The sequence below is a fragment of the Diceros bicornis genome, chromosome 39 (assembly GCF_020826845.1).
Source record: "Diceros bicornis minor isolate mBicDic1 chromosome 39, mDicBic1.mat.cur, whole genome shotgun sequence".
In the NCBI taxonomy this organism is placed as follows: Eukaryota; Metazoa; Chordata; class Mammalia; order Perissodactyla; family Rhinocerotidae; genus Diceros; species Diceros bicornis.
This window is the reverse complement of record NC_080778.1, coordinates 26121136-26145874: the sequence shown is the minus strand read 5'-3', so window position 1 is coordinate 26145874 and position 24739 is coordinate 26121136. Positions and strand designations below refer to the sequence as shown.

Here is a 24739-nt window from a genome sequence, read left to right as displayed (position 1 = left end):
TTTCAAATGTAAATTATGATTACCTAATTGGAATAGTCTAATGGAAATCTATGCAACTATGATCTCATATTTGGTGTCAAATTGTCTATTTTTCACATAAAAGATAAAAGTTTAGATTTGGCTGATTATATGTCAATTATTATAACAGGTTCATCTGCATACGTGGTTAGAGTAGAAAACAAACTGTGAAGCACACTTCAAAAAGTAATAATGACAGGCCGGCCCTGTGGCTTAGCGATTAAGTGCGCGTGCTGCGCTCCGCTACTGGCGGCCCGGGTTCAGATCCCGGGCGCGCATCGACGCACGGCTTCTCCAGTCATGCTGAGGCTGCGTCCCACATACAGCAACTAGAAGAATGTGCAACTATGACATACAATTATCTACTGGGGCTTTGGGGAAAAAAAGGAGGAGGACTGGCAATAGATGTTAGCTCAGAGCCAGTCTTCCTCAGCAAAGAGAGGAGGATTAGCATGGATGTTAGCTCAGGGCTGATTTTCCTCACAAAAAAACAAAAAACAAAAAGTAATAATGAATTCCCTCTAATAAGTTTTTTAAGCTATCAAATCAAAATGGAATAATCAAAAACAAGGGTTTCAAAAATCTGAACGTTTAAGGGCCAGGAAGCAAAAAATAAAATAAAATTGAAAATATCGGGAGATGAATTAAAAGTACTCTTCTAATCATATGCATACAGTTTTGAACAATGCTTCTCGAACTATCTGTGGTCAAGAACTATTTTTAAAAATTTTCAATTCATTGAAAATCTATGCTTTTGTAAGACGCAGGTGTATGGAGATGTGGCAATGCCAAAGGATATTCAAGTTTCTATACTCTTACTCTTGATTTTTGTACTTTTTATACTTATTTTGTCTCAGACCAGTCAGCAGACTAGAGGCACTTATGCATCACACTTTGAGTGGCACTAGTCTGGACACAGAAGTTGAGCCTTCTAATGATGCTACTTGACTCACCCTGTCATCATCAGGGGGCAATGTGAGGTGTCATTGAGGCTCTCTCTGCAAGGCCCCCACCTCCTCACACTGTGTGGGGTTCATTCAGGAGCCACAGAACGCTTTATGGCATGTCTGGGTAGAGAGGCCGATCCCAATGACAACTCTGATAAAAAGAGAACTACAGCTTAGTTAGGACAAGCTTTCATCAGGGTGCTTTTTGAGTGAACAGGGAAATAACAGGGTAGCATTAGAATAAATCCTCATGATAATGAAGTGAGTATGCGGAATAAAAAATGCACAAGGGGTCACAGCCCAGGCTCTGGAAGCAGACGTCTGTGTTCAAATCCTAGCTCTAGTCCTTTGTATCTATGAGGATTGAACAGCTTACTTTAATTTTAATGATTTGAGCCTCAGTTATCCGTAATATCCACCTCATAGAGTTATTGTCAAGATTAAGTGACATAATATATAAGTTGCTTATCACAGTGCCCAGCACAAAGTGCATTCTCAGAAAGTGACTATTCTTTTACTAGTAATGATGAGATGATATTCCGGTGTCTTTCCAGTTCAGATCTTTACCTTTGCCAATTTTAAGAGGACCCTCTAGAACTGGCATAGCCACCTCCAGACCCTGTTTCATTAACAAAAGCTACTATGATGAAGTTGCCATGTCTACGGCAACACGACTTTTCTCCACCACCTGTGCTGTGCAGGACAGAGCACCAATTGCAGTGCTGAAGTTAAAACTAGAAAGCGAAACAAACATTAAGCATCAATGTGATAAGGCAATGAGATAGAGATACAGAATTTGGTAGACCTATCCTAACCATACAAATTCTACAAAAATTATGCTTTGGGATTTCAATGTATTATAGTTTTCATATGCAGTCTGGTTAGGGTGCATGAGATTTATAAGAACACAAAAGCAATTCATGGTAGTTCATTACTTTCGGTTCTTTCCAGTATCAATACAAATAACAGAATTTAACTATGTAACAACTAGGCATTTTTTCAAAAAGAAATCTAAAATCTTCAATGTAGTCTTTGCCATGTGGAGTTAATTTGTGATTAAAAGGAATGTATATCAGGTTCACAGTCAACGTTCATCTCCGAAAGAACACTGCATAGTTTTCAAAATCATTTACTGCAGACAACATCCTACATGGATTTAATCCCTGTCCTCTAGATAAACATAATCTAAATCATACAAGCTGATATCAATATATATTAAAAGCAGCCAAGTAAAAGTACTAGAACAACCAGTGAGCCATCACTAAGATAAGATAGTCAGTCAACATAGAGATCATAAGTGAAAGCATTTTAGGGATGGGACAAAATGAAGATTAGGATGAATAATGATGGGAAATCTACCCTTAGACTAGCGTGAGCAATCCATTAAGCTTTAAGGATGCACCAGAGAACCAATTTAGCTGATGAAGAAGGCATGCTCTAAATGAAAAATGCTAGGAAAGCTCAGAATGAACTTCAGTAGGAGGAAATAGGATGAATAAACTAGAGGCAGTATAAGAAGGGGATAGCTGAGTAGCCTTAACAAATAAGTAACAATTTCAAAAACAATTAGGTTTGAAATGAAACTGTGTCTTTTTATAAATAATACATATTCAAAAACTACGACTTTAAAATTCTACGTTAGATAATAACAACAATAAACAAACACATAGAGACAGAGATTGGATTGGTGGTTACCAGAGGGGAAGGGGGGAGGGAGGAGGGTGAAAGGGATAATTCGGTACATGTGTGTGGTGATGGGTTGTAATTAGTATTTTGGTGGTGAACATGATGTAATCTATGCAGAAATAGAAGTATAATGATGTACACCTGAAATTTTTACAATGTTATAAACCAATGTTACTGCCATAAACAAAAAATTTAAAAAAATAAAAAATAAAAATAAATAAATAAAATACTGAGTAAAATCTCAAAAAAAAAAAATTCTACGTTAGGATTTCAGAAATGGAATAATTGTTACCAAATGAATATCAATCACTAACATACTAATTTTGTTAAATTCATCTGAGAGTTTCTAGATACAGGGGCACAGACAAGCATATGAGTAATTTCTGGTCCCTTGTCAAAACATAAAAGCTTAGCTGGGGGCCAGCTCTGTGGCATAGCGGTTAAGTGCACGCACTCCGTTGTTGGCGGCCCGGGTTCAGATCCCAGGCGCGCACCGCCTCATCGCTTGTCAGGCCATGCTGTGGCGGCATCCCATATAAAGTAGAGGAAGATGGGCACGGATGTTAGCCCAGGGCCAGTCTTCCTCAGCAAAAAGAGGAGGATTGGCATGAATGTTAGCTCAGGGCTGATCTTCCTCACAAAAAAAAAAAAAAAAAGAAAAAGCTCAGCTAGACAAATGATCACAAAAAATTAAACTAGAAAGTTTCTATGAATCAATGCTGCTTTGCATGCAGATACAAACAAACTTAACTTCAACTCCCCATTATCACAGCAGGTCACCCTTCCAAGAACAGCAGTCATTTAGGAGTTAACATTGTGGTTACAGCATTTCAGATAATTCTAAAGCATAAATGCTGACGTTTAAGGCAGCGAATTAATAAAATAAAAGTCATCTCACACTGACGAGACTGACGAAACTGTTATATTTTATACTCAGTTCTTTAAAGCATACACAGATACTTTCAAAAAGCAACGTGGCAATTTGTCAAGATTCATAAAAATCACTTATCTTCACAATTTGAACACTGGAAATTTACTGTAAAGAAACAGTATAACAGTAAAGATCTTCTGTTGAATTATCTATAATAGCAAAAAAGAGAGTATGTTCACTACTATATTTTTATTTAAAATACGAAACATCTGAGTATCTATAATACCAAAAATGCAAAATGTTAACAAAAGAAGAATGTCTGAGTAAACGACACAGCTTTTAAAACTAATTATTAAAAAAAAAAAAAAAAAAAACCGACGGCTGGGCCCCGTGGCTGAGGGGTTGAAGTTCTGCACACTCTGCTTCGGTGGCCTGGGTTCGCAGGTCTAGATCCTGGGCGTGGACCTACTCCACTCACCAGCCATGCTGTGGCAGTGTCCCACGTATAAAGCAGAGGAAGACTGGTGCAGATGTTAGCTCAGGGCTAATCTTCCTTGAGCAAAAGAAGAGGAAGACTGGCAACAGATGTTACCTCAGGGTGAATATTCCTCAGTAAAAAAAAAAAAAAAAAAAAAACTGAGCCAGCCCTGATGGCCTACCAGTTGAAGCTCGTTTGGCAAGCTCTGCTTCGGCGGCCTGGGTTCAGTTCCCAGAAGCACACTGCTCGTCTTTCAGTGGCCGTGCTGTAGCGGCAGCTCACATACAAGGACCAGATGAACTTACAACTATACGCAACTATGCACTGGGGCTTTGAGGGGGGAGAGGGAAGAAAACAGGAGGAAGACTGGCAACAGATGTTAGCTTAGGGTGAATCTTCCCCTGAAAAAAATAATAATAATAAAAAAATAAACAGATGATTCCCAGGAAGAGAGAAGCTTCTTAGAATAAACACCAGTCTAACATACAGCAACTAGAAGGATGTGCAGCTATGACGTACAACTATCTACTGGGGATTTGGGGGAAAAAATAAATAAAAATTAAAAAAAAAAGAATAAACACCAGTCTTGGTGTTAACTCACTCCTCTGTGCTCTGGTTAATTAAAAAAAAAAAAAGATAAAAACTAGTAATACTTTAGACATGTTAATTTGGAAAAAAATACCAAACTGAACATGCTCTAAGGATATAATTAAGTGAAAATGGATATGTATCTGAAAAGAGACTTAGAGAAAAATGAATAAATAAAAAAAATTGTTTTAGAATGGTGGAATTACAGGTAATATGCTTCTCTTGTGAGGATTTTATTTAATGTTATAATTAAAAAAAAAAACCATATACCTCCAAAAACACTTCAGAGAATAAGTCCATAACAGTGGTTAAAGATGAAATTAATAAAACAATTGTGACTAATTATACACTTTTTTTTAAAGTGCGTTTTTCCTATGAAAATAGTTTGCCAATTTTTAATGTCATTTCCATGGCTGTCACTTACACTTTGTATTAAAGTACTGCTAAAACGTAGCTTACGCTGAAAAATTTTCTGCTTTCTAGGCCACTCAAGAATAATTACACAAATTAAGTCAGAATATTCTTGTGATTCATCCATTCAACAAGCATTTACGAAGGTGCTTAATGCATGTTGGTCACTGCAGCAGGGGCCAACAAGTCTCGTTCTCCATCAGCTAATTGCCCCCGCTCCACTCCATCCTTTAGCCCGCACACTCCCGTCTAACAGACTTCTTACTCTTGTCACCTACTTCACCCACTTCAACGTTCCATTTCAGGACCCAAAACCTATCTTAACCCTAAGACTTTTGGTTCCGTGGCAAAAAAATTTTTCTAGAAGAATGTATCTGCATCATAGAATCATATGACAATGCTGTTAGTATTTAAGACAGAAAGTTCTCTCCTGTATCTGTACTTGGGATTCATCGTGAGAAATTCACTCTACAACTTGCTTCCAAAATTACTCCCTTTTCATCTGCAGTGTCTCCTATTCCAATAGCTCTTTCTTGTCTGCCATTAGTCACATGGACGTCTTCTCTAATTTAAAGCGAAAACAAAAATCAGTGTCTTTCTCTTCCTGATGACACGTAATTGCTACTTACATCCACTGCTGAATTCACTGACTACACCTTCTAACCCAGTATTTTCTATGGTGAATCCACCCATTTCTTTTTCTTTCTTTTAATGCCTTTACATCCTGGCTCATGTTTGAAAGGATGCTAATACAGTACTCTCACAAATTAATCCTTCCTATGATATATATCTCCTAATCTTTCTTCTGTTATCATGCTTATCAATCTTTCTATTGCAGCCAACAAGTCTTACTCACTGTCTCCTACAAACACTTCAAGGACACGATATCTTGGGTTTCCTACTTCTTTTCCTGTTCAGAATCTACTAGTCTTCCTTCCCACATCTTTATTTTGGTATCTTTCAAGATAAAATACCAGCGCCAGGAGCCTTGGCTCTGAAGGGTCCTGAGCCGTCAGGGAACCACTCTGTATGTGCTCCTTTTCTTTTTTTTTTTTTTGTGAGGAAGATCAGTCCTGAGCTAACATCCATGCCAATCCTCCTCTTTTTGCTGAGGAAGACCGGCCCTGAGCTAACATCTATTGCCAATCCTCCTCCTTTTCTTCCCTTTTTCTCCCCAAAGCCCCAGTAGATGGTTGTATGTCATTGTTGCACATCCTTCTAGTTGCTGTTTGTGGGACGCGGCCTCAGCATGGCCAGAGAAGCGGTGCGTCGGTGCGCGCCCGGGATCCGAACCCGGGCCGCCAGTAGTGGAGCACACGCACTTAACCGCTAATCCACGGGGCCAGCCCCTGTGCTCCTTTTTCTTATACTCAAGCAACATCACCTCCATTTTAGCAACTGCCCCTCGTTAACTGTACTTCAGGGACTCGATACACGTTTACTTTCAAACAAAGTTAACAAGCAAAACTTGACAATGATATAAAAACAGATTTGTATATCAATAGACAATCAGGGCCCGGCCCCGTGGCTTAGCGGTTAAGTGCGTGCGCTCCGCTGCTGGCGGCCCGGGGTTCGGATCCCAGGCGCGCACCGACGCACCGCTTCCCCGGCCATGCTGAGGCCACATCCCACATACAGCAACTAGAAGGCTGTGCAACTATGACATACAACTATCTACTGGGGCTTTGGGGGGAAAAAAAAATAGACAATCAAATATGTGATATCACTTTTAATTTAGCAGTAATAAGTTAAAAATTAATACAGGGAAAAACTTAAAAATAGAGAGATCTGAATTGATCTCTAAATTGATAGAAGCCACGGACAAAACCCAATCTTGAATATATACTACTAAATGAGGTATTCTAATGTCCGAAGACAGAGCTATCAACCTAGTAGTCTTAGTTTTCTAGCTATGTGGGATTATACCATAATAGTGTTAAGGCATTGCAAGTTAAATGTTATCTTAAAATCAAGAAAATGAACGGTAACATTCTAGTTAGGTCTGAGGTTTGGAGAACAAGACTGGGAGAACACGTTCTAGCTTTGACAGAACGAAGATAATACAGATAAATCAGGAGCGGTCATAAGAATGTCTCTGAAGATAGTAATAAAATAAGAATTAGCCAATTTAAGATTGAAACTTTCTGACCAACATGGTAATAGTAACATGAAAACAGGGAAGGCTATCTGATGAGGCATTTGAAATTTTAAGAGTCCGTGGACTCAAAGAGGTCTTCTCCCATTAGGGGCACTTAAATATAAATCTGCTTGTGGATTTTTCCTTAACAGTGTAAGGCCTGGTGCCATGACCACAAAGCGATACTATAAAATCTAAACCTGGACCTCATCAAGTTAGAATTAAATTTGTAGCCTGGAAGTGATCTACAAAGCTCTCTATTCCTCTGAGAAGCTAGGGTTGCTTGCATTAAGTTATCCAGACTGTTAAAGGCACAGACAGATCTCCCCTCAGTTCCCATTCGTGTGATTTCTTGTATGATTTAATGTTACATTTAAGAAGATGATCCGAGTGTGGTGATGGGTTGTAATTAGTATTTTGGTGGTGAACATGATGTAATCTATGCAGAAATAGAAGTACAATGATGTACACCTGAAACTTTTACAATGTTATAAACCAATGTTACTGCAATAAACAAAAAATTAAAAAAAAAAAAAAAGAAGAAGATGATCCGACAAACAAGCAAATTTAAGAGAATCCAGTTCTTGGCAAACTGACTGACGTGCAAATCATTAGGACAATTCTATCCTAACCCACGCTACCTGCGGGAATGTTTAGTGCACTAAGTAAGAGTTCCAGCTCTGGAGTCAAGCTGGGCTCCAATTCCAGTTCTGTTAAGTTGTGGAGCAAGTTAAGTTCTCTTCACTCAATACCTATATTCCTAAGTGGAGATGATAAAAGTACCCAGTTCATAGTGCTGTTATGAGAATGATGAAAGATAATGCATTCAAATTGCAAAGTATAATACCTAGCACATAGTAAGCAAATAACAGATGTTCACTTTATCTACTAATTTCTTTCTTCTTGGTGATTGGAAGCCAAGCTAAGTAACAGCCTTGAGTTCAAGATAAAAGATGCTATTTTTGTCTCAAGTGAGGATATGAGAATTGCTGAGACAATACAAAAGGGAACTACTTTAGTTTGTGAAAGTGGGCACGCTATCCAAACGAGTTTCTCTTCTTGTGGCTGTGGCCTAGCAAGAATGGAGATGAAGGAGAATGAATATGTAACATCTGCTGACTCGACTGCATTGGTGGCTAGAGAATTGAGAAAAGCAGAGGCTCCATGCATGACAAAACATACTTATGGATGTAAAGACTATTACCAAACCTAGAATTCCAAAACATCATTTTGTCAATAGTCAACTTTTCTGTGAATGAACTGAAAATGAGTTTCTTCATCTGCAGTTTTAGCAGGTAATTTAGCAGAGCAATTGCTGCTGGAAGATCTGCAGGTAGGAGTATGATCTTGGGGATTGGTGGTTAATGCGAACACAGAGTAGGTTTCATTAAAAAGGAAATATAGTGTGGTTAAGAGTAAAGAATTAAATGTGGGCTCTTCCACGGATGAGCTTTGTGACTTTGGGCAAGTTACTCAACCTATCTGCTTAGGTTTCCTCATCTGTAAGACAAAGATAATACCTGCCTCATAGGGTTGTTGCTAAGATTAAACAAATTAATACGTGTAAAGCACTTAGTATCTGGCACACAGTATCACAGCATAAGCATTAACAGATATAGTTATTTAAGAACAATCAACAGTCAAGAAGGAAAAACACCATATGAAAGTGAGCCTGCATTCTGGGGAAACAATGACCTTTGGGCACAAGGGAGTTTTTTTGGGGGGCTTCGGAGAGTTCGGATCCTCTTGGTGGAAACTCGGCACTGGTAGCAGTGGGGAAAACTCCGTGGCAGCAAGTTTGTGAGTGTTATTGAAATAGATTTTTAGATATTTTCAGAACCAGAATATCACAAATGTACCCTAAGTTTTTACTGCAGTCTGTGTTTTTTCATATTCTTATATAAGTAAACCACCTACAGCTTTTAGTCCACATATAAAATTAAAGAAATCATTTTGCCCACTAAACCACTTGAAAGCAAATTCTGGCACATGGGGCAGGGGTGATAACAAGCACAAAGGCCCAAAAACTCTTCCTTAAAGATGAACTTAATACATCACGTGCATGGATGTGTGTGCATACAAGGGGCAGCAAACTACGGCCGGCTGCCTATTCTTGTATGGCCTGCAAACCAAGAATGCTTTTTACCTTTTTAAATAGTTGAAAAAAAATACACAAAAGAATATTTCATGACACGTGAAAATTATATGAAATTCAAATTTCAGTGTCCATAAATAAAGTTTTATTGGAACATAGCTACATTCATCCATTTATGAGTTGTCTCTGGCTGCTCTGGGGCTACAATGGCAGAGTTGAATAGTTGCAGCAGAGATCTGTATGGCTTGAAAAGCCTAAAATATTTATTCTCTGATTCTATACACAAAAGGTTGGCCACTGCATGTGTGATGTAAATTAACCTTTTAGATGTGATTCTCCAAATGAGACTAAACTGTCATATTTAACTCTGATAATATTCACTTTTAGTTCCCTAACAGAGATGCTTCCCCCAAAACCAGTGACTCTTTGAATGGTGGTCCATTTCTTAAGAGCAGCTAACTTCTAATGCTCCATAGTGCAACACTCTAAGGAGCTCAAATGAGTACGTGTTTGAAAACAGAAACCCACCCAGAGTTGCATCTTATGGAAAATTTGGCCCTGCCTACAATTTCTTATGCAGTCTACTCATGAAATGAAAAGTGTAGAATTAGAAGAGAAAAGGAACTAGAATTCATCAAACAGTTACCATGCCAAACACATGACATTATTTTTTTCAGGTCTTCATAACAATTTTATGAAGTGGAAATTACTGTCCCTATGTTACTGAGCTACGGACTGAGGTTAAGCAATATGGTGAAGACAATACAGCTAGTCAGTGGCAGAGCCAGGATTTGCACCTAAGTGTGACAATCCAAAGCCTCAGTTATTTCCGCTAAATCAAGAGCTTTCAAATATTATGATCACGACTCACAGTAAAAAGTGCATCTTACTTCCTGATACAGCATACAGATAGGTAAGTACATACAACTAAACAAGTTTTGCGAACCACTGATTATCTTTAAAATGTGCAGTGTACTCTAATTCCTATTCTAGTCTATAAGTTAAAAATTGATGGTCACAACCAACAAAATTATTTTCACAACCTACTAATAGATCACCATTATCTGCTATCTAAAAAAAAAAAAAAAATCACTGCACTAAATCATAGTGTTTCTTTCTCAGAATAAAATGATTCTCAATCTAGGGAAGAACATTAGGTTCTTTAGTTACTATAAAATCTGGTCCACCTTGCCACTTGCACATCTGCTTTGCGACAGCAAAATGAGAATAACTGCATGTTAGATGTTTGTCAGAGGTTATCAAATGCTGTTGTGGGACACCTGGTTTGAAGAGCATTTTCCAAGCGCTTTATTTATATTTGTTCAATTTTTATAACAACTCTATGAGGTAGATACTATTATTAGCCCCATCTCACAGGTGAAGAAACAAGCACAGAAATCTTAGTTGATTTGCCCAAGATCGCACAACAAGCGATCAGCTGAGGCGGGATGCAGACCCAGGTGGCTTGGCGCCAGAGTTCACACTCACTCTGCTCAAGCACCATTCGCTTCACACCTGGGTCACGTCAGTTTTTCAGGGAAACAATCTCAACAGAATTGACCTAACATTTAACTTCTGACTTATTAAGAACAAGCCATATAAAGAATAGTTCCATATCTTTGATAAAAGTGCAATATAATATATTAATTATACTGTCACTGTTCCCTATGTAAGGGAAAATCTGGTCTCTCCTGGTGGAATATACGCTTTATTTTATTAGAAAATAAAAGTTATACAACATCTTGATTCCATTTTTTGTCAGAGTTTACCTTTGCCTTAGAGTTAAATTATGCATTTATCATTAACATATAACAGCTAATTCCTCATGCTATGCTCTCCCATACACCAGCCTATCTTCTTCCTTACATTCAGTAGCACTATGCTAGGACAATTAGAAGTGAGACAGGTATGTCCCATGCTTTCATTGAGCTAGAATATTTAATGGGGGAGGCATGCACTAAACAAATAATTTCATTATTAATGACAAGTATAAGTTCCAGAAAGGAAAAACACAGCATGCTTTGAGAGTATACTACTTGAGGACCCAATCTAGTTAACATGGCCAAGACATCCTTAAAGTAATGACATGTATGCTGGACTATAAAGGGTGGGAGGGAATCCTCCTGCCTAGAGTGATTTCTAGGGAAAGAGAAGAAAATGTAGAAGATCCTGAGGAAGGAAGGATGGCTCTTCTAATAAAATTGGGTTATTTGCCAACAGGAACTGATAGAACACCCCCTGCTGACACCTGCCCAGGACACTGCTAAGACAGGGAAAGGGGAGCACTGCCCGGCTTACATAACGAAGGGTGGTTCTGCTCTAGGCGGGAGGGTGGTGCAGTGGTTCTCAGCGTCGGCTACCCACTGGACTTCTGGGGAGCTGTCTCAAGGAAAGAGGCCGTGGAGCGAGAAAAAGAAGAACCCGTTTAAATCCCATATGTCCTACCCCAGGTGAAAAAAGAAATTGGAAAGCTGGAGAAGACTGTTACAGAAGGGTGATCCTACTGATCTATTTCATAGCATCTACAAATACACACAAAAGAGCCAGCATTGTTTTGTTTTGTTTTGTTTTTCCTTTCTGATCCTATGAAAGGGAAAGTATTGCTGCCATATTGAAGAAACCGAGAACTCATAAATATTACCATTTTACAGGAGTGAAAAACGGCAACAGGTAAAGCACAGAGAGAAAAAAAATCTTCCCTGGAGTTTTTGCCTTTGTGGCCAATCAAGATTTGTTAAAATGAATACAGAATTCAGAAGACAATTAGCACTGATAATTTAAACGTTTAACAATTCATTTGAAGTTGTTTTATAAACACAGGGTGTTTTCTGGTTCCCCGCCCTTTTTGTGACTACAATGCTTTTCTTATTTACATTCCTTTGCCATAGGACAAATATGGCCAATAAAAATCAATTGGAGCTTTCCTAATAAAAATAAGGGCAACCATTAATAGCAAGTTTATGATGTACCAGGCACTGTTGTGAAATGTTTTGAATACACGACTCTCTCACTTAATTCATCACAGCCACCTTTTGACCTACTGTCACATCTAGGTCATAAATGAGGAAACTGAACAAAGAAGTCCAGTAACTCTGTGCCAAAGGTCACCCAGTGAGGGATGCCACAGGCAGTTAAACAGACGCTATTCCTCTTGGAGTTCATTCAACCTACCGGCTGAACACAGCATATCTTCTGGATCCCAGAGGAAGGCTAAAGAGGATCAAGGAAAAATAACAGCAATCTTACCATTCTTCAGCCTACTGTCATTTCTCAAATGAGAAGAGGGCTGAGTTGAATTAGACTGGCAGAAGAATAGGTTAAAAAGGGAAGTAGGCCAGTTATAATAACCAGTGGTTATAAACTGGTATACAAAGAAATATACCAGTGGTTCTAAACTTTAGTGTGCCTCAGAATTTCCTGCAGGTCTAGTCAAAACACAGATTGCTGGGCTCCACCCACAGAGAGAGTTTCTGATTCAGCATGTCTGGGGTAGAGTCGGAGAATTTGCATTTCTAACAAGTTCTCAGCTAATGCTGCAGGCTAGGGACCACAATTTGAGGACCACTGCACTCTACGTACTACATAAATTCACGCTCTCACAGAGCTATAGTAAATAAAACCACACACTTTCCCTCAGGAACTAGAAAATAAATCAAAGGGCTCCTTTAGAGGTTAAAGAGATGTGGAATTTTCAAAGAAACATTTAAAAAGTTTTTCCTTTACTATATTTTTAAATATAACATTTGGTACATACAAAAATATATGTAAGATATATAAACTGTAAAAACCATATGACTCACACCTAATTCATATTGTGGCAATCAATGTCTTCAAATACAACTGACAAACTTCCTTTAATATTAAACTATGTTTATTTTTGTAACCGCCAAATATTCTTATGACATTTAATTTTTGAAGTATATAACTTTCACAATTAACATACATAGTATAATAGGCAAAATTTTAAATCTTTTTTCATTGCTTATTCCACAATTTTCACTAGTGAATCAACACTACTGTTACTGAAGACTAATCTAATAGAATGTATGAAGTTTGACAACAGAAATAATTCAAGCTTTCCAAGATATACTGTAAAACTACTAAAGACAGAGAGAACACAAAGAAATATTTTATCCCAAATTTACCAATTTTGTTAAATAAAGAAAGCCTTAAATTTAAGACTGGGCTACACCATTCTAAAGTGGGATTTGAAAGCAATGATGAAATAGCCTTCAGTGCTATTTGAGTAATTATCATACAATGAATATTGGCAATGAAGTAAAATCTTACCCAGATCTAGTCGTTTTGAATTCCACCTTGAGGATAGGTTTGCATGGCTCTGGCTTCTTCCCATCCTTTAATTGTTTTCCTAAAATATATTTTCCTGCATTAAATTCTAAAATTCTAAGTTAATCTAAATTCTTATATTGATAGTTTATAAAATGAAAGCGAAATATAATGAAATCCACCATGAAATATTTTAAAGTGATTTTGAAAGAAGTACTTAACACAAAATAAGATTTAAAATAATCAAGTAAACTTATTGTTTGAAGTTTCATGTCGAAAAGCAAATAAAATGAATAATTTAGTAACAACATTTATTCAATAATATGCTAGTAAGAAGTTGATAGTTTTCTCAATGTTCTTTATTGCAGGTAAGCAAAATAAAATTTCAATTTGCTAAATGAATTCAAGTTTTAAAATAGCTCGATTTAAGAAAAATAAATCTAAATCATATTTACACTCAAGTGTGACAGGCTGTAAAATCAAACCTATGCTAATCAACTCATTTATATTTATTCTCCTAAAGTAAAAATCCATCCACTGTAATGTCCAAAAGATTGCTGAAATAAACCAACCTATAAAATGTGTCAGAAACTCATACTATTGAAGAATTTTGATTATTTTTAAAAAATGTTTGTTGATTTCTGTTATTTCTACATGTTCAATGTAGAAACAACTCAGAAAAATATAAAGAAAATAAAACATGTATTCCCATTTGTTAAATATTAATCATTCTCAACATTATATTATTCTTGGAGATCCCAAACACACACTCCTGCCCCAACACCTCTCATCCTCTTTCCCAGCCTTTTCCCCCACATAATACCTAACTCACTGTAATATACTCCGTATTTTATTTTGTGTGTTCTTTGCGTCACCAACAAGCAAGTAAATTCCACGATAGCCAAGTTTTTAAGTGTGTATGTGTTTTCTGGTGATGCATCCCTGGTGACACTGTTTGGCATCTAGTGGGCACTCAAGAACTATTTAACGAGTGAATAAATTAATGATTTTTCTTTAGGACTAATTCCTAGAAAAGGGCTATCTGGGTAGAATTGTATTTCAGAAAGGGTGTACCAATTTATACTTCCATCAAAAGCATAAGAGAGTATTTTGCCACATTCTTCCTGAACAGTGCTATTTTTTTTTTTTTTCTGATTTGCTAAGTGGAAAGGGTATCTCATTTTAACTTGTATTGTTTTAATCCCTAACTGTAAATACTCTTAGGCTTTCTGGTCAACCGTATTTCTTCTTTTAAAAATAGTTTATGTCTTTTACCCATGCTTATATGTTATCTTCTTTATATTTAAAAATAGATCCAATATTCAAAGGTCATTAACATTCTGTCCATCATATGTTGCAAATATTTTCAGTAGCACCATCTGTGATTGAATTCTTAGAAATTTTTAAAAACTGCACAGAAGCATACATTTAAATAATCAAGTCTATCAGTCTTAATCATGTTTCCAGTTAAGAAAACTTAAAATCTAAAATGTCAATCCTTCCAAGATCAATTATCAAATTTACTGTTATTAGAATTCCAACAGCTTTTCTTGGATTTAGACAAAAGGACCCTAAAGTTCACGTGGTGGACTCAACGCCGATGAATAGCTAGGAAACTAGGGAAGGAAGCTGACTTCCAGAATGAGTAAGGACCTCCATGAACTCGCTCTCCTACAAATACTGAAATACTAGCAAAACAACTCAAGTTACTCACTTCAGAACTCTGGAAATTGACTGAAGCCACAAAACGAGCGCAACAGAGTCTACCCAACAGAAACAACAAACCTTCTAAGATGGGGGGACGAGAATGCTTTGATGGAGGGCTCTTCCCATCCCCCTCACTCCCCAGCCAATACTCTCACCCAACAGAGAGGACTGAAGTTTCTCTGCAGTTCCGTTAGAATCAGCTGCCGTAGAGCACAATAATTTTTTGTCCCAACTCGCAGCTCCCTGGAAACTATTCCCAGGGCGTTGTGACGGTTTCATTTGACACAGACGTAGCTCAGGGAGACCAAAGGCCCTATCTCCAGGGCATCTTAAACACAACAGCAATCTGCCGGCACTACCGTAACGGCCTAAGGCTGTGGTTTCAGCTGAGGCAAATGAGAGCCTGGGCAGAAATTAGGACGAGGTCCTGAAGAACCAGACACACTCCTTGGGACCTAGAAGGCTGCACACACTGTGTATACGCCCAGGAAGGACCGGCTGGTAAAGGAGAAGGCCCGGCCACTCATCTCTGGCCAACTGTGAGACCGTGAGCAAACAGGCAGTAAAAAAAAAAAAAAAAACACTAAAATGACAGAAAGTAAAACGACCCATAATACCTGCTGCTGGCAGTAACGTTGGAAAAGAGGTACTCATACGTGGCTGGTAGAAACGTGAAGGATATGGTCTTTTTGGAAAGCAGTTTGAGAACACTGCCTACAAACAGAAATACCTAAAACTCTTTGAGGAGTAGCAATTCCACTCCTGAGCATTTATTCCACAGAGACAAAAGGACCAACTCCTATCGAATATGTACAGGATGGTAATGGCAGCATAATTTGTAGTGATCAAGAATTGAAAAGAAAGTGAAGTCCATTACCTTGAAATGGCTGAATAAATTGTGAAAAACTGTGAAACAATTTGCTATTACCTAACCATTAAAATGAAGGGATTAGAGCTATGCCAGATGACACAGATTTTCCTAAAGCACGGTGGATTTTAAGAAAAGATGCAAAAAAAAGACTAACAGAATTCTATTTTATGTAAAACAATGACAAAAAAAATCTCATATGTTTATATATGCGTGTGTTAAAATATATGGTTTTAGAAATATACATATTTTGAAAGAACATCTGTAAGATTTTTGACATAGCTTACCTAGTGGGGCAGGAAAGGGGACTGGGCTGCTGAAAGAGGGGAGGGTTGAGGGAGAACGGACCAGTACGGGATATGATCCTATTTAGGTGTAATGATACACGCATGTGTGTGTATGTGTATGAAAAAAACCCATCAGCCTGTTTTGTGATTCCCCTTTTTGGTTTCATGCCTAGAAGTTCTTCCCCACCGCAAAATCATTTAAAAAAAATTTTTTTTTGCAATTTCTTAGAATTGCTTTAATAGTGTCATTTATTACATTTAATTATTTATTTTCTGAAGTATATTTTGGTATAGGGAAGGTATTTTTCCACTGACAATTTCAGCGCTATTTTTACAGTTCCACTGAGCTGTGACTGGCAGGCAATAAGTGCACAGATTTCAAGTGTACAACGTGACAAGCTGTGATATAAGGATGCCCCTGCCAGCGCTACTTATGAACCATCCTAACTTCTCCCACTGATAATGAAATGTCACCTTTATTATATTAAATTTTTATAAATATACACCTGCCAACTGGTACTGGAGCATCTAATCCTGCCTTAAGACCCTAGGCGATTGTCTCCTTCTCTCTTTATACGGACGTGACGGTGCAGTGGAATCCTGAACCTCTGGGATCCCAATTTACCAAGAAGTGACGAATGATAGAGGGAAGCAGAACACCAGGCCAAGAGACTGGAAAGGACTTGGGGGAGAAGACTGGTTTGTTGAGATGGGAGAGGAAACTGAGGGAAAAAGAAAGGTATGGAAAAAAAGAGGCTCAAATCTGAAAAGTAGTCCCTCGTGCTACACAAGGAACAAAGTAAGAATTTCAACCTCTATTTCAATCTGTTCAGAGAAATATGGCCTTTCAGTAAGGAATTTAAATTCCTCTGAAGAAGGCCAACATCGGGCCTTTATCCTTCCACCACCCAAGGCTCTCATGAGAGCGTCAGACATATATAATTTGGGATGACAGATGCAAATTTTACATTTATTTCAAAAATTATTTTGTTGTATGCATTTTGTTTTATGAAGTAAAACAATTACTCAGATGTATCTTGATTTGACTTATTTCAATATTCACCACCAATCTTTCAGTGGCTGGAACAATTTTTAAGAGCACTGGGTGATGTATTGACTGAACCTCTGCAAGACTGAGCTTCTGTATCTTGCATAAAATCTGGCTAGGTACAAAACTCTTAACTTTTGTCTTGCTCAATAGTCTTGATATTGTTCTACTGTGTTTAGCACTTAAACTTATAATAAAGTTTAAAGCCAGTCTGATTTTTATTTCTTTATTAGTAAACTTTTTTTCTGCCCCCTGCAAGGATGCTAACAGAGTAAGTAGTTTCATTATCTCTGCAAGTGACCAATGTTGCAGTTTTTATAGTGATCTTTCTTCATTAATCTTGCTTGGAAATTAGTGAGTCCTTTTGTTCTGCATCCTCTGATCTTTTTTTTCAACTCAGGTTTTTAAAATTATGTCACCAATTATTGCTTATGTTCCAGAAAGATGAATTTATTCATCTGTAATCCTGGACAAACCATTTTCTAAGTTAAATCAAGTTACAAGGCACTAAGATTCTATAAAACACATGTAAGTTAAAGGATGTTCAGAGGATCACTGATTTCACCACTAGAGGTCGTTTTACTCCTTACCTGCAGTGCCACCCGAGTAGCAAAAATCTGTGCTAGTTTTTTCAACCACCTGTGAAATGCCTTGTTCAATCATTGAAAAGATCTGGTTAATTACAAAACTTGACTTAATAAATATATAAAACTCCACGTCACATCTGTTTCTTCTTGTCTCTTACTACGCTCTGCTTCCCATTCCCATCAACCACCCAGTTACGATGAATTGATCTAAGCCCTGTTGAATCTAATTCCAGAATTTTATTTCTGTATGTCCACTTCTTCCCATTTGCTGTCACAGTTGAAGTCTTCATCATTTATTGCTTACAATAGCTTCCTAATTGGCCTCCCTCTTCTGCCCCCAGCTCAGCTGATGCACTACCATCCAAGTAGTATTTCCAAAATATAAATTTTACGTTTCTCATTGTAAAATCATTTACTAGGTCTCCACCACAAAGACCAAACTCTTTAGCATACTACGTTGTATACATAGTCTTGCCTCCATATGTGGTTCTGTCTTCCTTTCTTGCTACTTGCTCAAAGGAATCTTAAACTCTGGTCATAGTGAACTATTAGCAGTTTTCCAAGAATACCCTGCTTTTGGTTATGTCTTTGTAGCTTCCGACTAAAATAACCTTGCTCTGCTCTTTTCCGCCTCATAACGTCCCACTCATCAGGACCAAGCTCATATAACCTGAATTTGTGAAATCTTCCTACACCTTTCATCCAAAAACATACTCACTACTTCTGTTTCCCCATCATACTACACATGCCTTTCTCAGCACTCATTATATATATTTTAGTTATCAGTTTATACATCATTGTCATTGACTGGACTATGAGTTCTCCAAGGGCAACATGTTTCCAGTACTTCATCTCTGGTGCATAGGAGGTGCCAGGTAAATGTCTGCTGAATGAATGAATGAAGATGCATTAAAAAATGAGTCCGGATCGTTGACAAAAACAAGTGCTTCCCAAGTTTTTAATTTCACCATTTAGAATGGAGAACGTATTTTCTAACTGATACAGTTGTCACACAGCAGTTATGTTCTCAGTCTAGAGCTGGCTATCCAGTATGGCAGCTATCACTCACACGTGGCCGCTGAGCACTTGAAATAGGGCTAGTCCAAATTAAGACGTGTTGTAATATAAAATACACACTAGAGTTCAAAGGGTACAAAGAAAGAATGTGAAATATCTCAACTTTGTATGTTGATTACATGGTGATATTTTGCATATTTTGGGTTAAATAACATTATTAAAATTAATTTTACCCATTTTTTTTTTACTGTTATTAGTAAGGTTACTAGCAAATTTAAAATTACACATGCAGCTCATATTATATTTCTATGGAATAGTGATGTTCTAGGAATTAAAGTGATTCAAACTGGAGAACCACACTGTTAATAACACTAGTCTGAAATGGGACGAGGGTTCTTTCCTTAACAAGTGCGGAGACAGCTGATTCACAGCGGGACGGGAGACAGCTGGGTATCTTGCTTTTGACTCCTGGCCAAGGGCAGTGGGGTTTATGATGTGCTTGTTCAAGGTCCAAAACTCTGCTAGGGACCCCCAGCGTAGCAGTTTCACTGATGGCTTGCAACTGGCCTAAGTGGTTTGTCAAGACTGGCCTGGTCATGTAAAGGGCCTCCCTGAGTTTCTCTGAGTTCCTCAGAAGCCAGATCTTGGTGGCTGGAGTTGGAGACTCAGGGTAACGTGCGCAATCCCTGTGCACACATTGATTGCCTATGGGAGCCTGCACATGGATGTCGCTCAGAATACTGACCTGCACTCTCTGTCTCCTGCTGCACGATATCCTTTGCCTTTAAATACAAGCCTTATCTGAGTATGCTCTGTGGAATCTGGTAAGTCCTCTCAAATACATAAGCTGGGGAAAACTCTGTAATGAACAATATAAAGAACTGCAGTATGGTTTTATTACGTATTGAACGTTTTATGCTTCAGCTGAATCTTAAAAGCAGATTCATAAAATTTTTTGTATGTCACATCCTTAATATATTATATTAAGTTGACTTTTACTTATGTGAACTTTGATTTTATTTTTCCTTCAGCGACCCTTAATAGAATAAAAGTTCCCCAATCTTGGTTTATTCCTTGATAAGTGGACTGATTGTACTGATGAATAAGCTACAGAAACTAAATTTTAAAATGTCATTTCCTATCATGAACACCTGTTGATTCTGACTGTCTATCATCTCCATTTCCTTTGAGAATAATCTGATTCTGGTGAAGATGACAATCACAGAAAATCTCACTCTGCGACACATCACACACACACACACACACACGTGCATACAGACACGCAGCGTTACAGGGGAGATGCCGGGGGGTCCTGGACCAGCAAATCACTTAACCATGGTGACGGCTTCAGGGTAAGTAGGTGATCCATGCCAGGACTATCCAAGTTCTTCCCTCCTAAACAATGAAAGCCCATCTGCCATAGGAGAGAAACAGACCGAGAGAGAGGCAGCTCACTTCCTAGGCTCACCACACAGAAACACAGAAGGTACAGCCCACCAAGATGAAACGACTTTGCAGTCGACAGATGGAACAAATCCTGCTTAACTTCCACAAATTCACAAAACTTCACACCTTAAAAATCACCTTGTTCAATACTGCCGTTTTACATATGGTGAAACTAAGCCCCAGAGAATAATAACTATCTGCACAAGGTATTTCACTAGTATTTACATTCCAGGTTATCTGATTGCCAGGGAAATTCATAAAAACTAGATTAAAGGGAGCTATCACTTTTTGTTTGTTTTAGCCAAAAATCACCTGTTGAGTAATTTCAGACACACAAATGAAGAATTTCTGAAAAAATATAATTATCAGCCATCTTGATATGTGTAGTAAAATTATCCAGTATTACATCAGAAAATTATCTTAAATAAATTCAAATTATTCTCCTTTGCTGGCCATTTTATCCTCACTATCTAGATAACTACTAGGCCCCTCAGAATACGAGTCCACTATCAAACAACTTGAGCAAGGAAAGAGGTCATCCGAGGGTAAACTGAACATAGCTAACAAATCTGGAGAACCGTCTTATAATTCAGTTATAGTGCAAGCACTAGGCCATCACTTCTCAGACTGTATTTCATGGAACACTAGGGAACCACAAGATGTTCTATGAATAAAAGATACTAAAGTCAAATGAGTTTGGGAAAAGCCACATAAAATAAATGAATGTATAAACCAATATAAATAATAAATACATATGCACGTATATTATATATCCTCCCTCTTAGAGATTCATAGTATACAGTAAAGGTTAAGAAGTCTTGCAGTGAAGAAAATGTTCAACTTTAAGTCAGCATTTCCAAAACTTCCAACATAACATACTTTTTCACCAAATAACTTATTAAGAAAAACCAGTACTGTGAAATAGATTTTGGGGAACACTACTCTAATCTAAACATCCTTTGGTCCTATTCTACCAAGTAAACAACACGCCCAGATTTATATTTCCTGTGAGCACATAGGCACAGCACATCACAATTTCCAGTTCTACTTTGCTTATTTGATCCAGGCCACAGAACAGTGCCTATCACAAGGTAGACTCAATATTTGTTGAGTGAATAAATAAAAATAATCTCCACAATAACCATGTGAGAAGACCAAATTTAATTTTTATCTCTATTTACAGATGAGAATGCTGAGGCTCAGAAATGTTAACTGACTTCTCCAACGTCACAGAGCCACAAACTATGGAACCAGGACTTGACTACAAGTCTGGCTTCAAAACCTCACATTAGGCTGATGGACTATTATGTCTTCTGAACAGATTTTTAAAGGACATCTTAAGCTATTCTCGACAGTAAACATCAAAATAAAGTGCTGGTAGAAGTCTTAAAGTACAATCAGTTCCTGGCTATTGAGGTAATGGTTATAAATGTTATTGAAGAAAAAGATACTTAAACAACCATTAGATGGGTTTAAATACGAAAAAACTCAAAACGGACAAAATTTTAAAAGTCTAGTACATTTCAAATAATTTGCCATAACTGCTAGCAAGTAAGAGCAAGAGATCGTAACAGAAGAAAGTGATGAGAAGAAAACCCTCAATTTCAATCCGTCAAAGCAGACATTTAGTATACTGAAAATTATATACCATAAAGATGGTATATATGGAATATATGATAACTTGTCATGGTATGAAAAACACTTTTTTGTACTTTAATGCATAAAAATGAATTTAGTTTGCCACTGAACTCAGTTATCAACATAAACTTAACTTTGGTAGATTACTACCCCACTAACAGAAAGCAGTAAACATTACCACTGTTGAAAATAATTCATATTTTATAAGTAATGAGTACTTCTGATCATCTACATTTTCAGACTGCTCTACTGTGCAACAAATGCCATCCTACTTTTCAACATCTGCCACAGAAAAAATTTACTTTATTTACATTTTGCTTAGATTCTAATTTTGAAAAAAACATATTAAATCACATATTCTTTGTGTTGTTTAAAAATAATTTTAGCAAGTGACACTCTTTTGCTAAGGTACTAAAAACTCTGTAGAAATTTATTTATGTCACTTCTAAAAGTCTGCTCTCAAGGACCTAGGTTAATTTTAGTATAAAAAAGGAACAAGATTAAATAGGAAATAACCATTTGCAACCACCACAGTAATAATTAATCCAGCCAAGAAACATCAACAGATGCTAAAACCAGAGGGTAAAAGTCTGATAGGGAACAGTTTCTTTACAGAGGCTCAAAGTACTTCCTTCGGATTAAAATACTTGTTGATTACAAATACAAATCAAAAATACTTATTAATTTCAAAGGGAAAAAGAATAACATTATAACAGATCTAGCAGAGAGAAGCTTAATCAAGGGATGAAGGTCTGAGACATCATCAATAGAGGACAAGTCAAACATAGGCTCCACCTGAGAGGATGCAGAGAGAACACATCAATTCTTTGGGGATATTCCTGCTGAAAGTGTGCAACCTGACTCTAACCATAAAAAAAAATCAGACAAAATCAAATTGAGGCACATTCTATAAAATAACTGACCTATAATCTTCAAAATTTGTCAGTTATGAAAGTAAAGAAAAGGCTCAAGAACTATTCCAGTTTGGAAGAGACTGAAGAAACATGACAACTGAATCTCATCTACATAGAGACCCTTGCGATAAAAGGCAAAACTTGGTGACAGAGCAGAATGCCCTTATTAATAAGAAATAGATGCTGGAATCTTTTGGGGTAACTGGACAGTATGCCAACAACTTTCTCTCAAATGGTTCAAAAGAAAAAAAACTCTGTACTATTTTTACAAAAACAGATAATTTAGGTAAACTTAAAACTGCAAAACCAAAATTACATATTTCTACTATCTTCAATACTAGTTTCATTTTCTTCTGGATTTGAAATGAAAGGTTTTTCATCATCTACTTTTTTAGTTTTCTGGATTCCTAAGTTCCAGTGGGGTGGGGGGATGCTCAAATTTATGAAAATTCTCAGGAATACCACCAAGATTAGGGATCTAGGCACTAAGAGAAGAACAAATGAAAATACATTAAGAAAAACTGGAACCTACTATCATAAAGACTATCCTCTGGATGCACGCATAAATAGACCTGTAGCAGATTTAAAATAAGTGCTTTTCCAGAAAATGACTGCTACGACAAACCAATGATGAAGTATACCACAACATGCCGCTTCAAGAATTGTTATTTTTACCAGAAAACCAACAAGTCTAAAAACCCATACTGTCACAGATAAAGTAGTTTTTAACTTTACTGTTTCTTTAATTTCTACACTGCAATAATTTAGAATGTACTGACTTTTTCTTAAAAAGTGGGCATTCATATTTTAAAGCAAACAATGAAATATGCACAATAGCTATAAGGATACTCTTTAATAAACTACCAATTTAAAGAACAGTTCCGTTAATTTCCCTAAATTTGCTGGTTAACAATCTCTTAGGGTAGAGCTGGAGAATGCAGATTAATAAAAAAAACGTGAATTCCTAGGCTTCATCCAAAACTCAAAGAAGTCCTTTATAATCTGTTCATAAACATCCTAATAAAACCTTCCTTGTAGGTTTTGTAAATACCACTTGTGCAGAAGAGAGTTAGCATAGCAGGCGTGAGACTGCTCTCCCTAGAAAGGTCGGCCTGCAAGGTTAGCTCTTGGTTGGCATCTGGTAACTTGGCTTTCGAGACGGCTTCCCCATTCCCAGACTGACTGGCACGCTGTGCCTAAGCTGTTTGTACAAACAATACGGTTTATGACGAATCCCTGCTTTCCTTCTGGGTGCCTGAAATTTTGGTACATGCTAAGGCAGAGAGAGCCAACAGACCGCAATAAAAACTCTGGGCCCCTGGGCTCAGGTGCGCGTCCCTGGTAGACACATGTCACACAGGTGGTAATAACTATTGCTGGAGGAATTAAGCACGTACTGGGAGACTCCACTGGGAGCGGACTCTCGGCAGCTTGCGCCTGGCTTCCTCCAGACCCACCCCATGTGCCTTTCCCCTTGGCTGATTTTGCTTTGCATCCTTTTGCTGAGTCCTGTGAGTTTTTCTAGTGAATCATCAAACTGGGGGTAATCTCGGGGAGCCTCAACACAATATTTTAATGCATAAAATTACTTTCTATAGAGTTCTGAGTGTTTCAGTACACTGTCATATATACATTAGCAACTTGCAATTGATAACTTTAAGATGACAAAAGCTTAAAGTCAGTCCTACATCACTCACAAAATTATTTAC

At 37.5% G+C, this 24739-nt stretch overlaps 1 protein-coding gene across 5 annotated transcripts in view; it reads right to left on the bottom strand.

Moving 5' to 3' along the window:
- Nucleotides 1-24739, bottom strand: part of STXBP5 (syntaxin binding protein 5) — a 168538-nt gene that overhangs the window by 75602 nt on the left and 68197 nt on the right. For all 5 annotated transcript variants that reach the window (XM_058534243.1, XM_058534244.1, XM_058534239.1 and 2 more), the window contains exon 9: nt 13522-13600. In XM_058534243.1, coding sequence (XP_058390226.1) covers nt 13522-13600 — 79 coding nt within the window. The remainder of the gene's footprint in view (nt 1-13521; nt 13601-24739) is intronic.